Here is a 15,234-nt window from a genome sequence, read left to right as displayed (position 1 = left end):
ACAAGCAATGGTGCCTCCCTGTTTAGTGGTTGCCTGCCATGCACTAGTACTAGCAGCAGTAAATGCCACATAATACTTATATGGTGACACTGATGTATTCTCTATTTTTCCAATAAAGATAAAACTGATATGCATCAAAAGGATGTTAATGAAAACAGACAAAATTATGTTGAACATACACTAGACATATGGAGTAAATTTCAAGTCATTTTTAAGACAAAACAGCGACACAGATCCAAGTGAGAATAAGTGTGTGAAATAAAAAACATACGAATAAAGTCGAAAGATGACAGGCAATGAAAAGAAAGTGAAACTAAGGCATTAATGAACAGGTTGAGAGGAATTAAAACATGTAAATATCATTCAAGAGGCTATGAAAATACACCAGATGAAACACAAAAGGGGCCATCATTAAAAGAATAACTCAGTGAACTTACTCAAAGGAGGTCTGTTTGGCATGCTGGGAGCCATACTAACTGGTGGTGGCATGGCACCTATAAGAGGCTGGCCTAAGATGGAGGATACTGGAGGATGTACACCCAATGGTGGAAGGCCCAGTGGTGGTGGTACTCCCAATGGAGGGAGGTTTGGTGGCACAAAGCCCTGAGGAAGTGGAGGCATGCCTCCTGGACCAGGTCCATGACCAACCTGAGGTGCTGTAAACAAACAAATTCTTTAGTTTTTGCATCCATGGCAGAAATGCATGAATATATTATCAACAACATTCTCCTGATAGTACATGTATTACATTCATATCACTTGTACACTTCTCAGTCATGTGCTGTATGTTAAAGAAAACATGAACTTCCACACTTATAACAAGCTACTTACATTATCACACTGCAAACTATATTGATATTTCAGACAAGACCAATGTCTCCACACCCACTTTTCTTATCAATAAAATACTTTAATTGCATTTGATCCAAAATCACTCCTCTAGCAACCTCAAATGAAATATCCCAACCCCTAAAATCAATTCTCTCAGAGGTATATTTTTCTTTCTACAAACAACAAGCATACATCTTCTTTGTCAGCTTAATAACTGTCAAACGTACGTGGCATGTTAGGGAGACCAAATGGTGGTGGCATCATGTTTGGTGGTAGACCTGGGGCACTTGTGGGTAAAGGTGGTGGACCTTCTCTAGGAACTTCTTGAGGCTTCTCTACCGGTGGTGGCGGTGGCATTGGTGGTAAAGGTGCTACAATCTCCTGACTACGTGTGTTTGGAGGGTGACCAGGTGGTACCCCAATAGGCACAAAACCAGGAGGAGGACCAGGAGGAGCTCCTTCCAATCCATAGCGACCTAAATGACAAATTCTCATATAACCATACAGATTAACTGAAACAGTTCCAAACAGAAGTACTACTATCTCTTGTCAAATCTGACACAAGTGGCCCATACAGCAAAATAAGGAAATCAAAATGAAAAAGTTACCTTACATCAAAGGTACTATACACCAAAGACATTATATATCATGTAGGTAATAGAAAAATTTCCTTCCTATTTTACACATTTACACTGGCTCAATAAGTTAACCTATTCACTGCAGGGTGTTGCAGTAGCAACGCCAGCAATAACTTATGCTGAGAGCGGAGTGCAGCTATGGTAACACCCTCTTACATTTCAAGCCTGAGGTATTTGCAGGAAGAAAAATAGTGACATTAGTAAGAAATGGCTACACTACACACATGCCTGACAATGAGCCAAATGTCTTGAGTATATTGGTTACTAGTCATCAAAATCTCCAGCTCTTACTGCCCCAACTCAAACCTAAGGTCAGCGTAAGAAGCGCTGGAATATATCATGGATGCAATATAATCCAATGAAATCAATGAGCTAGAAGGTGTTGAATAGAGAAAAGTGAAACAGATGACTAAGACCATTCTGACAATGACACTCTAGATGACACACACACAATGTAAATGAACATAAAAGATCAGCTAGCAATGACTTTCCACGGGATATTAAAAAATGAAATTAATATTTATTTATTATTCATTTTGCTTTGTCGATGTCTCCCGCGTTTGCGAGGTAGTGCAAGGAAACAGACGAAAGAAATGGCACAACCCACCCCCATACACATGTATGTACATACACGTCCACACACGCAAATATACATACCTATACATCACAATGTACACATATATATACACACACAGACACATACATATATACCCATGCACACAATTCACACTGTCTGCCTTTATTCATTCCCATCGCCACCTCGCCACACATGGAATACCATCCCCCTCCCCCCTCATGTGTGCGAAGTAGCGCTAGGAAAAGACAACAAAGGCCTCATTCGTTCACACTCAGTCTCTAGCTGTCATGCAATAATGCCCGAAACCACAGCTCCCTTTCCACATCCAGGCCCCACACAACTTTCCATAGTTTACCCCAGACGCTTCACATGCCCTGATTCAATCCCTGACAGCACGTCAACCCCGGTATACCACATCAATCCAATTCACTCTATTCCTTGCCCTCCTTTCACCCTCCTGCATGTTCAGGCCCCGATCACTCAAAATCTTTTTCACTCCATCTTTCCACCTCCAATTTGGTCTCCCACTTCTCCTCGTTCCCTCCACCTCCGACACATATATCCTCTTGATCAATCTTTCCTCACTCATTCTCTCCATGTGCCCAAACCATTTCAAAACACCCTCTTCTGCTCTCTCAACCACGCTCTTTTTATTTCCACACATCTCTCTTACCCTTACATTACTCACTCGATCAAACCACCTCACACCACACATTGTCCTCAAACATCTCATTTCCAGCACATCCACCGTCCTCCGAACAACTCTATCCATAGCCCACGCCTCGCAACCATACAACATTGTTGGAACCACTATTCCTTCAAACATACCCATTTTTGCTTTCCAAAATAATGTTCTCGACTTCCACACATTCTTCAAGGCTCCCAGGATTTTCGCCCCCTCCCCCAACCTATGATCCACTTCCGCTTCCATGGTTCCATCCGCTGCCAGATCCACTCCCAGATATCTAAAACACTTTACTTCCTCCAGTTTTTCTCCATTCAAACTTACCTCCCAAATGACTTGACCCTCAACCCTACTGTACCTAATAACCTTGCTCTTATTCACATTTACTCTTAACTTTCTTCTTTCACACACTTTACCAAACTCAGTCACCAGCTTCTGCAGTTTCTCACATGAATCAGCCACCAGCGCTGTATCATCAGCAAACAACAACTGACTCACTTCCCAAGCTCTCTCATCCACAACAGACTTCATTCTTGCCCCTCTTTCCAAAGCTCTTGCATTCACCTCCCTAACAACCCCATCCATATACAAATTAAACAACCATGGAGACATCACACACCCCTGCCGCAAACCTACATTCACTGAGAACCAATCACTTTCCTCTCTTCCTACACGTACACATGCCTTACATCCTCGATAAAAACTTTTCACTGCTTCTAACAACTTGCCACCCACACCATATATTCTTAATACCTTCCACAGAGCATCTCTATCAACTCTATCATATGCCTTCTCCAGATCCATAAATGCTACATACAAATCCATTTGCTTTTCTAAGTATTTCTCACATACATTCTTCAAAGCAAACACCTGATCCACACATCCTCTACCACTTGTGAAACCACACTGCTCTTCCCCAATCTGATGCTCTGTACATGCCTTCACCCTCTCAAGCAATACCCTCCCATATAATTTACCAGGAATACTCAACAAACTTATACCTCTGTAATTTGAGCACTCACTCTTATCACCTTTGCATTTGTACAATGGCACTATGCACGCATTCCGCCAATCCTCAGGCACCTCACCATGAGTCATACATACATTAAATAACCTTACCAACCGGTCAACAATACAGTCACCCCCTTTTTTAATAAATTCCACTGCAATACCATCCAAACCTGCTGCCTTGCCAGCTTTCATCTTCCACAAAGCTTTTACTACCTCTTCTCTGTTTACCAAATCATTTTCCCCAACCCTCTCACTTTGCACACCACCTCGACCAAGACATCCTATATCTGCCACTCTATCATCAAAAACATTCAACAAACCTTCAAAATACTCACTCCATCTCCTTCTCACATCACCACTACTTGGGGTGAAGAGGGTGGTGAGAGTAAGTGAGCTTGGGAAGGAGTCTTGTGTGAGGAAGTACCAGGAGAGACTGAGTACAGAATGGAAAAAGGTGAGAACAATGGAAGTAAGGGGAGTGGGGGAGGAATGGGATGTATTTAGGGAATCAGTGATGGATTGCGCAAAAGATGCTTGTGGCATGAGAAGAGTGGGAGGTGGGTTGATTAGAAAGGGTAGTGAGTGGTGGGATGAAGAAGTAAGATTATTAGTGAAAGAGAAGAGAGAGGCATCTGGACGATTTTTGCAGGGAAAAAATGCAATTGAGTGGGAGATGTCTAAAAGAAAGAGACAGGAGGTCAAGAGAAAGGTGCAAGAGGTGAAAAAGAAGGCAAATGAGAGTTGGGGTGAGAGAGTATCATTAAATTTTAGGGAGAATAAAAAGATGTTCTGGAAGGAGGTAAATAAAGTGCGTAAGACAAGGGAGCAAATGGGAACTTCAGTGAAGGGCGCTAATGGGAAATTAATATACATGCATAAAATGAAAAAAATTTGAACTGAGACTTTGTAGAAAGAACGATGGACACAGGATACAATATTTACAAAATAACTAGAGCCTTTTCTTTTCTTTTTTGAGAAAGTAGTATCAAAACAAGATGCATACTGAATGAGAGAAGAAAGAGAAAAACTGAAGGATATAGAGGAACGCAGTGTTGAGTCCTCAGTGTATGAATGCATTCAGTCATTTGTGGAAGAAAGGAAACAGTTGATAAAAAGAAGAAAAATGTTGGAAACAAGATGATTTACTAAGGAAGCTATGTGAAGACAAGATGCAGACTGAGTGAGAGAAGAAGGAACAGAATTAAAGGATGTGTAGAAATGCAGTGCCAGGTCCTCAGTGTATGAGTGCATTCAGTTATTTGTGGAAGAAAGGCAACAGTTGATATAAAGAAGATAAAGTGTAGGTGACAAGGCAGGTTACTAAGGAAGTTGTGTGAAGAAATGCAGACCAATTGAGTGAAGTGGGAGTATAACTAAAGGAGTAAAATTAAAGTCCTCAGTGTATGAGTGCATTCAGTTATTTGTGGAAGAAAGTAAACAGTCAATAAAAAGTAGAAAAAGTGTAAAAGACACGACAAAAACTTGAGGAACACTGATGTTGATGGAGAAAGGGGGGAAAGGTGGATCCATTAACAACCCAAGAGTTATGTCGGTCTGAGGGATAAGCTACATATGAAGGAGCAAAGAGGAGAGAAGTCAAAAGAGGGGAGCTTAGAGATGAGACCCTGATGCTACACCCTGTCAAAAGCTTTGAAAATGTCAAGGGCAACTACAATGAATTCCCAGAATCTTTCAGGGATGATGACCAGATATTAGTAAGATAGGAAAGAATACCAGTAAAAATTGTACTAGAGAAAAAATAAAAAGGGGAAAGGGAAACACCAATGTGTCTGGCACTGCTAAAGGGAACTTCCCCTCATACACAAGCAAACTGACTCTTTCGAAAGTCAAGGCTAGTAGATCCTGATTTTTTCCTTATTTTACTTTTTGACCTACGGATAAGAACAAACAATTTTCAATCGGCACATGAGGATATCTTTCTATCTAAAGCAGGGTCACAGTGAATGGGTTAGATATGATTCTTAAATAATTGTTTTACTGAGGAAGAATGTATCAGTACATTATTTTCATTCATTCCATAAAAAGGTTACCCTAAGAAAACTGGACTACACTAAACAAGATTTTTTGCAAGAAACTGGAAAAGGTATAGAAGAAGGAGGATGCCATCATTATTACTCCACATCCAATACAATAGTGAGGATCTGATAAATACTACTCCTCTTAAAATTACTCAACTTAACTTATATCCAGTATATTAAAGTGCAACTTAGACTTCTACACTTATAATGCACTACCTACAACTAACTGAATATTCAAATGATTATCACATGAGACAACACCTCCATTCAATACCACCACTATACATAAATAGTCCATATTACATAACATCCTCTAACACCTTCATCTCAAGTAGAGTCTCTAATGTAAGCAAATGAGGCCATTACTTAAAACTGTTCCTGGTGTTACCTTGTTAACTTGGGAAATGGGTGGCGTATAGAAGAAAAAAATAATCTCTCTCTTCTTCTTTCATATCCGTCCATTGTTTACCACATTTGTGAGGTAGTGCCAGAAGATGAGGAAATGGCTTCATTTGCTAACATCGATTCCCTAGCTGTTATAGTGTTATATCAAAACCACGGCTCCCTATCCACAACCAGGCCCTACAGATCTTTCTAGGGTTCCCCCATCTGCTTCACATGCCCTGGTTCAGTCCGCTGATAGCACGTCATCCCTTGTATACCACATCTCTCAATTTTTTCTTTCATGCACATGCTTTTGAAAAGAGGAAGTTGTGAGTACATGTGTATAAGTTTATTAGGTTTAGTAGGGCAGAGAAATAGGATGACTGGGGTGTGGATTTGAATACAGAAAGTCTAGAAGAAGTGAACTGAGTCACTGAGTGGGTGAGGGGCAATCATTCTAAGAGCATTGAGGAATGCACGGAATGAGAGACTGTAATTTGGAAGGGCAAAAATTGGTGTATGACAGAATGTTAGATCCAACAATATCATATGGATGTGAGGAAAGGGATATAGATGAGGATGTGTGGAGGAAGGTGCATATGTTGGAAATGAAATGCTTAATGAAAATATGTGGAGATGATTTGATGAGTGAGTACAAAAAGGGTAAATGAGAGATGTGGAAATTAGAAGAGTGTGGTTGAAAGAGCTGATAAGGGTGTGCTGGAATGGCCTGGACATATAGAAAGAATGAGTAACAAATGGTTGACAAAGAGGATGTAAGTGTCAGAAGTAGAGGGATCCAGAAGAAGAGAAAGACCAAATTGGAGATGATGGAAAGATAGTGTGAAAATGTTTCTGAACTATCAGGGCCTGAACACGTTGGAGAGCAAAAGGCATGCACAGGATACAGCGAATTGGAACAATGTGGTACACAAGGACTGACATGCTGTCAATGGCCTAAACCTGGGCATATGAAATGTCCAGGATAATCCGTGGAACGGTCTCAGGGGCCTAGTTGTGTATTAATTACACATGATAGCTACACAATGGTTGTGAGTGGATGCAGCCATTCTTCATCTGTTCCTGGTGCTACCTTACTAATGCAAGAAATGGTGATCAAATAAGAAAAAAAAATCTACATATATTTGGACTTACTTGCAATTTCCTGCATTAACAAGGCAGTGCACGGAACAGTAAAAGAATGGACTTATTCAGCCACATACTCTCTCTAGCTGTCATTAATATTGCAACAAAACTAAAGCCCTCAATTCACAACCAGGCCCCAACCACCTTTCCATGGATTTCCCTACCCAATTCAGCTCATTTAAAGCATATCATTGCCCTTCCATATCACATCATTCTAACTAATCAATCCTATGAATTTCTTACACACTCTTGCATGTCCTCGTCCCTATCACTCAAGAAATCTTTCACACCATCCTTCCACCTCCTCCTTAGTTTCCCCTTTTCCTTATTCCCTCCATGTGCAGACATGTACATCCTATTAGTTACCCTCTCCATATGTCCAAACTATCTCAAAACACCCTCTTCCTCTCTCTCAAAAATAATCTTACTACCACACCTCTTGCTAAGCCTATCATTTGTAATTCAATAAAACCTTCTTACATTGTCCTTTGACAAATCATTTCCAACATATCCATTTATACATATTCTAATAACATGTTCAAGTAAGATTAATATCATGCAAACAAATTCTATAGTCAAGAATTTACAAAGAGAAACATACTCTGACCTCTGAGCCAATCTGGAACAGTTTCCTCATCAATCATGCCACCTTCTTCCAGGTTGTCCAGGTCAATGTTGCTCATGGTGATCAATTTGTGGAATGGGATGTATGAGCATCCAACTTCTACTTCCCAGTAGTCCTTGAACTCCTTCCCTTTCACACCTTTTCCTGGAGCCCACGCCAAAGTAATGGCCTTGTTCTAAAGATGCACAGAAGACATACATTAAACATGGGATCACAAACATGGAAATAAAGTATACAAAAAATGATCAATAAAGTATGGAAAAAAATAATCTTTTGCCTAGGCTCACTTACTTTCACCTCACTCTTTTCAATATCATCATTTCCTCTTTACCAAAACGCCCAACAAATCTTCACCCTTCCCTCCAGCAGGTATTGTTCTGACATTCCCCAAGTTGCCTATCTCAACACATTCACATCCAACAGTTTCTCTTTTGCATGCCTATTAGTATGTAATCCAGTAATCCCCTCTCAAAGTCTTTCCTACTCACCCATTACACATGAGAACCAGAAAATGTATGTGAAAGAATGAGGCCTTTTCTTCATCTACTGCTGGTGCAACCTTGCTAATGCGGAAAGGGTAAACATGTATGAAAAATAAGGAAAAAGATTCTCTAACTATTCCTAACCTCTTCTTCCTTTGTCCTCTAATTTACAGTAAATCACCTATCAGAGCAATCAACAAAATGAAGACAATTCCGTGAGACTCTTATCACTGTAAAACAAATTCTAACTTTTGCCTCAAAAGACAGGTCAATGACAACATTCTCAGTGAATTAGAACAATCACTTCATTAAGCAAAAAATTATTACAGTGAATTAGAACAATCACTTCATTGAGACAAAAATTATTCCAATAAAATCATTACAATTTCACTTTCACAAGATCAACAACCTATACTTACCAATACATACTATAATGACTTAACATGCAAAATAATTGCCTTCCCAACTCAGTCTTCGACTCCACTCCAATGGACATCCATCCATCATATACTCCATCCACATAGAATGCAGAAGTTACTCTTCCTCATCTGCACTTTGATCACCATCATTCTCTCCAACATTTCAAACTGATTCAACTTATCAGAAGACCTCTCATGCACAAGAGGTAGCTTCCATAGTGAACACACAACACTAACTCCTCAACTGACTAGCACTCATCCCACAAAGACATGCACACATCACCATACTTCATATTCTAACTTGTGGTCCCATCCAGTGGATATGTTCACTACTTAAGCACTGTAAAAGCCCCAGTGAAAGGATCCTGAGAAAGGCAAATGAGCAAACTGGCAATAGTACATTTTTTCATTCAACAAAATATGTGAACAAATCGAAATCTCTACTCTATTTCAATATACTAAATCTAAGTAACTATAACCTTTTCTCCCAATATTCAGTATAAAAGCATAAGTAGTTTATTCCACACACCCCTAATCTTGCACATATCAAAACATCCATGCTCAAACCATTTTCACTCACCTATCTTTCCATGCCATGTCACTCAATAATCAAAGACACAGCTATACTTATGTCCTGAGGAAACAGCTATACTTATGTCCCTTTAATCCACAAACCCATTCTTTATCCCTCTACCTCACTTAAATTTCTTGACAGAGAGGAGGTATATAATGACAAACAACACAAATAAACTTACATGCATTTTGTGGTTCTTGAGCTTGGACAATGCACGTGCAGCATCTTGGCGTCTATTCATACAAATAAAAGCACAACCACGAGGAGGAATTAGGTCAATGGACACTATGTCGCCATACTCTCCAAATGTATCTGACAACTCTTCCTGGTGAACTAGCTGTTGAACAAAAGTAACTGTTAGTTCATGGCTCCAATTCCTATATTCTTTTGTTCTCATTTCTATTTTTATAACTTTTCTTTTTTCTATTTCTATCTATATCTTTGATGCCTGTTTCCCTTTCCAATTAGTGTAAAATAACTTAAAGCCATCACTAAATACATTCTACCTTGTTGGATTTAAAAAAAATCAAAGAAAATTATTTTTTTCCTGAAATGCATGGATGACAGCCTTTCAAAAGGATACAGCCATTTAAAATGCATAATTGAAAATAGCTTGGAAAAAATCTAAATCTATGCAGCTAAGGATGATCAACTGAACAATAGTTATGGCATAATAATACAAGTTAAAAGAAGAAAGGATCATAAAATTTTTCAACAGATGAACCGTTTGAATTGCTGAGGGTTCAAGTTATTTCACATGATACCAGTACAATGATTTTCTGTTCTGTGTATTGGAGACAATTTATGTGGGAGGGTGGTGGAGTGCTCTAAAGTCATGCAAAAGCTTTTGTTTTCTTAAACACTAAAGATGCAAGAATGTCTTCAAGTGAAGTGAGAGGCTGTATGTACACAATCCTCCCTCTGTAAATGGAGTGGAGTTAATGATACTGGAAAGACCTGGCAATATCTTTTTCAATCTCAGAGCTAGAATTTGCATAGTTTTTCAGTGCACTGCATGAAAAATTATCAAATCTGATCATATGGTCTATCAGTTGCAATAATCATGCATAAGTAACTGTTCTAAAAAATTTTTATTATTATTTTGCTTTGTCGCTGTCTCCTGTGTTTGCGAGGTAGCGCAAGGAAACAGACGAAAGAAATGGCCCAACCCACCCACATACACATGTATATACTTACACGTCCACAAAAGCAAATATACATACCTATACATCTCAATGTACACATATATATACACACACGGACACATACATATATACCCATGCACACAATTCACACTGTCTGCCTTATTCATTCCCATCGCCACCTCGCCACACATGGAATACCATCCCCCTCCACCCTCATGTGTGTGAAGTAGCGCTAGGAAAAGACAACAAAGGCCCCATTCGTTCACACTCAGTCTCTAGCTGTCATGCAATAATGCCCGAAACCACAGCTCCCTTTCCACATCCAGGCCCCACACACCTTTCCATGGTTTACCCCAGACGCTTCACATGCCATGATTCAATCCACTGACAGCACGTCAACCCCGGTATACCACATCGATCCAATTCACTCTATTCCTTGCCCGCCTTTCACCCTCCTGCATGTTCAGGCACTGATCACTCAAAATCTTTTTCACTCCATCTTTCCACCTCCAATTTGGTCTCCCACTTCTCCTCGTTCCCTCCACCTCCTACACATATATCCTCTTGGTCAATCTTTCCTCACTCATTCTCTCCATGTGCCCAAACCATTTCAAAACACTCTCTTCTGCTCTCTCAACCACACTCTTTTTATTTCCACACATCTCTCTTACCCTTACATTACTTACTCGATCAAACCACCTCACACCACACATTGTCCTCAAACATCTCATTTCCAGCACATCCACCCTCCTCCGCACAACTCTATCCATAGCCCACGCCTCGCAACCATACAACATTGTTGGAACCACTATTCCTTCAAACATACCCATTTTTGCTTTCCGAGATAATGTTCTCCACTTCCACACATTCTTCAAGGCTCCCAGGATTTTCGCCCCCTCCCCCAACCTATGATTCACTTCCACTTCCATGGTTCCATCCGCTGCCAGATCCACTCCCAGATATCTAAAACACTTTACTTCCTCCAGTTTTTCTCCATTCAAACTTACCTCCCAATTGACTTGACCCTCAACCCTACTGTACCTAATAACCTTGCTCTTATTCACATTTACTCTTAACTTTCTTCTTTCACACACTTTACCAAACTCAGTCACCAGCTTCTGCAGTTTCTCACATGAATCAGCCACCAGCGCTGTATCATCAGTGAACAACAACTGACTCACTTCCCAAGCTCTCTCATCCACAACAGACTTCATACTTGCCCCTCTTTCCAAAACTCTTGCATTCACCTCCCGAACAACCCCATCCATAAACAAATTAAACAACCATGGAGACATCACACACCCCTGCCGCAAACCTACATTCACTGAGAACCAATCACTTTCCTCTCTTCCTACACGTAAACATGCCTTACATCCTCGATAAAAACTTTTCACTGCTTCTAACAACTTGCCTCCCACACCATATATTCTTATGTTCTAAAAATATGGCATGAAATATGCAACCATGACAATGTGCTTCATTTTTCTCAGCTAAACTAAAAATAAGTACTACCAGTCAGTCTATCTATGTCAAACATATCAGTCTGTTAGTCCATTAATGAATAAGCTTGCCTTCATTGATCAATCTGCATATGTATGGTAACCCAGTCATTAGTACACTATCATCATCCTAAGTAACAAAACCAGGCACCAATGAGCAGGTAGGAATAATTTGCTTGAAACATACAGATATTCAATTGTCACTCTGAATTTTCACAATCTACATAATACATTTGCATATTATATTACAGTAAGGTTTTGCCAGATGGTGAGAATGGGTGAGATGGATAGAATGGGTAAGGAGAGATTGGAAAGTGGGATCTGTGTCAAAAGTGAAGACAAGGAGGAAGGATGGTGTGAAAAAGATTTTAAGTGGTCAAGGTCTGAATGTGCCATTCTACAACTAATCCCTTATGAAATTTCTTCAGACAATTCTCTTTTCCAAGCTCACCTACTTTCATCCCCCTCCTCAACCAAATCATTGTAACTTTTCCGAAAACCTCTAAATCTTCATCCTTGCCTCCACCAGGTAATGATCAGGCATCCATTCTATTTTTATACTCTACTCTATGCTTTGCTCCTGTCTCCCTTTGATCCATCACAGTTGATGAATTATTTTATCTATTTATTATACTTTGTCACTGTCTCTCGTGTTAGTGAAGTAGCGCAAGGAAACAGACAAAAGAATGGCCCAACCCACCCACATGCACACGTATATACATACACATCCATACATTTGCTTTGAAGAATGTATGTGAGAAATACTTAGAAAAGCAAATGGATTTGTATGTAGCATTTATGGATCTGGAGAAGGAATATGATAGAGTTGATAGAGATGCTCTGTGGAAGGTATTAAGAATATATGGTGTGGGAGGCAAGTTGTTAGAAGCAGTGAAAAGTTTTTATCAAGGATGTAAGGCATGTGTACGTGTAGGAAGAGAGGAAAGTGATTGGTTCTCAGTGAATGTAGGTTTGCGGCAGGGGTGTGTGATGTCTCCATGGTTGTTTAATTTGTTTATGGATGGGGTTGTTAGGGAGGTGAATGCAAGAGTTTTGGAAAGAGGGGCAAGTATGAAGTCTGTTGGGGATGAGAGAGCTTGGGAAGTGAGTCAGTTGTTCGCTGATGATACAGCGCTGGTGGCTGATTCATGTGAGAAACTGCAGAAGCTGGTGACTGAGTTTGGTAAAGTGTGTGAAAGAAGAAAGTTAAGAGTAAATGTGAATAAGAGCAAGGTTATTAGGTACAGTAGGGTTGAGGGTCAAGTCAATTGGGAGGTAAGTTTGAATGGAGAAAAACTGGAGGAAGTAAAGTGTTTTAAATATCTGGGAGTGGATCTGGCAGCGGATGGAACCATGGAAGTGGAAGTGGATCATAGGGTGGGGGAGGGGGCGAAAATTCTGGGAGCCTTGAAGAATGTGTGGAAGTCAAGAACATTATCTCAGAAAGCAAAAATGGGTATGTTTGAAGGAATAGTGGTTCCAACAATGTTGTATGGTTGCGAGGCGTGGGCTATGGATAGAGTTGTGCGCAGGAGGATGGATGTGCTGGAAATGAGATGTTTGAGGACAATGTGTGGTGTGAGGTGGTTTGATCGAGTAAGTAACGTAAGGGTAAGAGAGATGTGTGGAAATAAAAAGAGCGTGGTTGAGAGAGCAGAAGAGGGTGTTTTGAAATGGTTTGGACACATGGAGAGAATGAGTGAGGAAAGATTGACCAAGAGGATATATGTGTCGGAGGTGGAGGGAACGAGGAGAAGTGGGAGACCAAATTGGAGGTGAAAAGATGGAGTGAAAAAGATTTTGTGTGATCGGGGCCTGAACATGCAGGAGGGTGAAAGGAGGGCAAGGAATAGAGTGAATTGGATCGATGTGGTATACCGGGGTTGACGTGCTGTCAGTGGATTGAATCAAATGTGTATGGGGGTGGGTTGGGCCATTTCTTTCGTCTGTTTCCTTGCGCTACCTCGCAAACGCGGGAGACAGCGACAAAGCAAAAAAAAAAATCCACATACGCATATATACATTGCAACGTATACATATATATGCATACACAGACATATATACAATGTACATAATTTATACTTGCCTTTCTTCATTCCCATCGCCACCCTGCCACACATGAAATGATAACCCTCTCCCCCCGCACGCATGCGAGGTAGAGCTAGGAAAAGATAACAAAGGCCACATTCGTTCACACTCAGTCTCTAGCTGTCATGTATAATGCACTGAAAGTTGATGAATAGCCCACAGAATTCTACCTTAACTTTAAGATCCAACAAAATTCCATTTAGCATTTAAGTTCCTTTGCTTTCCTATGTACTTCCTGGCTTGATGAATCCACATCAAACATAACCATAACTGGTTGCCCCCTTACATCTTACTGAGGACAAATAATTCTTCTTTCTTTCATCACTAAAAATGCATCTGGCAATCCCATAGCCTCCTACAATCTTTTAACGTGCATTTTCTCCTTTCCCCTTTCTTCCTTATCTAATTTATGATCTTTGTCTTGTGAAATGATTTAAAATTAACTAGAAGGGCAGTTGTTTAGTGCTCATTGGGCCATTTTATTATGAAAGTGCTCCATCAGTGTTATATTGTTGGGGGTGGGGGAAACTGCAAGGATTCCTGCTTGTGGACTGCAGTTTAGTTATGGAGTAGTTTGAGTGGGAGGAGTCTAGTAGCACTTCCCATTTATTCCCTACAAGTCAAAGAAGCTAACTAAAAAGGGTGGGAGTGGGGACAGCACAACCTTCCCTTCTTGTATTTCATATCCTATCAGCTGGAGAATAAGGACCATGGAAATAAGGCAAAATCATTAGTTCCCAACGCTACTTCAATCACATAGCTAACATGTATGAACGAAAGAAAAAGACATAGTTCAAATCAGCACCTGACGAACTTTAAATTGATTATCATGTAAAATGCATGACAGCAAAGAAAAACATTATTACTAATCAACGACGAGTAAAAATGAAATGTAGAACTACATGCGGTCTACCTGAGTAAGCGAATCAGGGTGTGCTAAAATGGCATGAACTTATGAGTGAAGAGGTTGACAAAGAAGATGCACTTGACAGAAGTGGACAGAATAAGAGGAAGGGTAAAGATGGATGGATGAAGTGAGTTTTAGTGGTGCTGGGGTCTGAATACTAAGTAAGGTGTAAGGTGTGCAAGGG

The 15,234-nt window shown here is 40.2% G+C and overlaps 1 protein-coding gene across 2 annotated transcripts in view; it reads right to left on the bottom strand.

The window, feature by feature from the left end:
- The window catches only part of Isha (Insulator su(Hw) mRNA adaptor), a 126,440-nt gene that overhangs the window by 77,391 nt on the left and 33,815 nt on the right, over nt 1-15,234 (bottom strand). For both annotated transcript variants that reach the window (XM_071689175.1, XM_071689176.1), the window contains 4 exons: nt 9,593-9,748; nt 7,919-8,111; nt 1,059-1,307; nt 438-656 (listed from right to left, as the gene is read on the bottom strand). In XM_071689175.1, coding sequence (XP_071545276.1) covers nt 438-656; nt 1,059-1,307; nt 7,919-8,111; nt 9,593-9,748 — 817 coding nt within the window. The remainder of the gene's footprint in view (nt 1-437; nt 657-1,058; nt 1,308-7,918; nt 8,112-9,592; nt 9,749-15,234) is intronic.

This window comes from Panulirus ornatus, chromosome 46, assembly GCF_036320965.1.
Source record: "Panulirus ornatus isolate Po-2019 chromosome 46, ASM3632096v1, whole genome shotgun sequence".
NCBI classification, from domain to species: Eukaryota; Metazoa; Arthropoda; class Malacostraca; order Decapoda; family Palinuridae; genus Panulirus; species Panulirus ornatus.
Note: the sequence above shows the minus strand (reverse complement) of the source record. Positions and strands in the feature narration are given on the sequence as shown.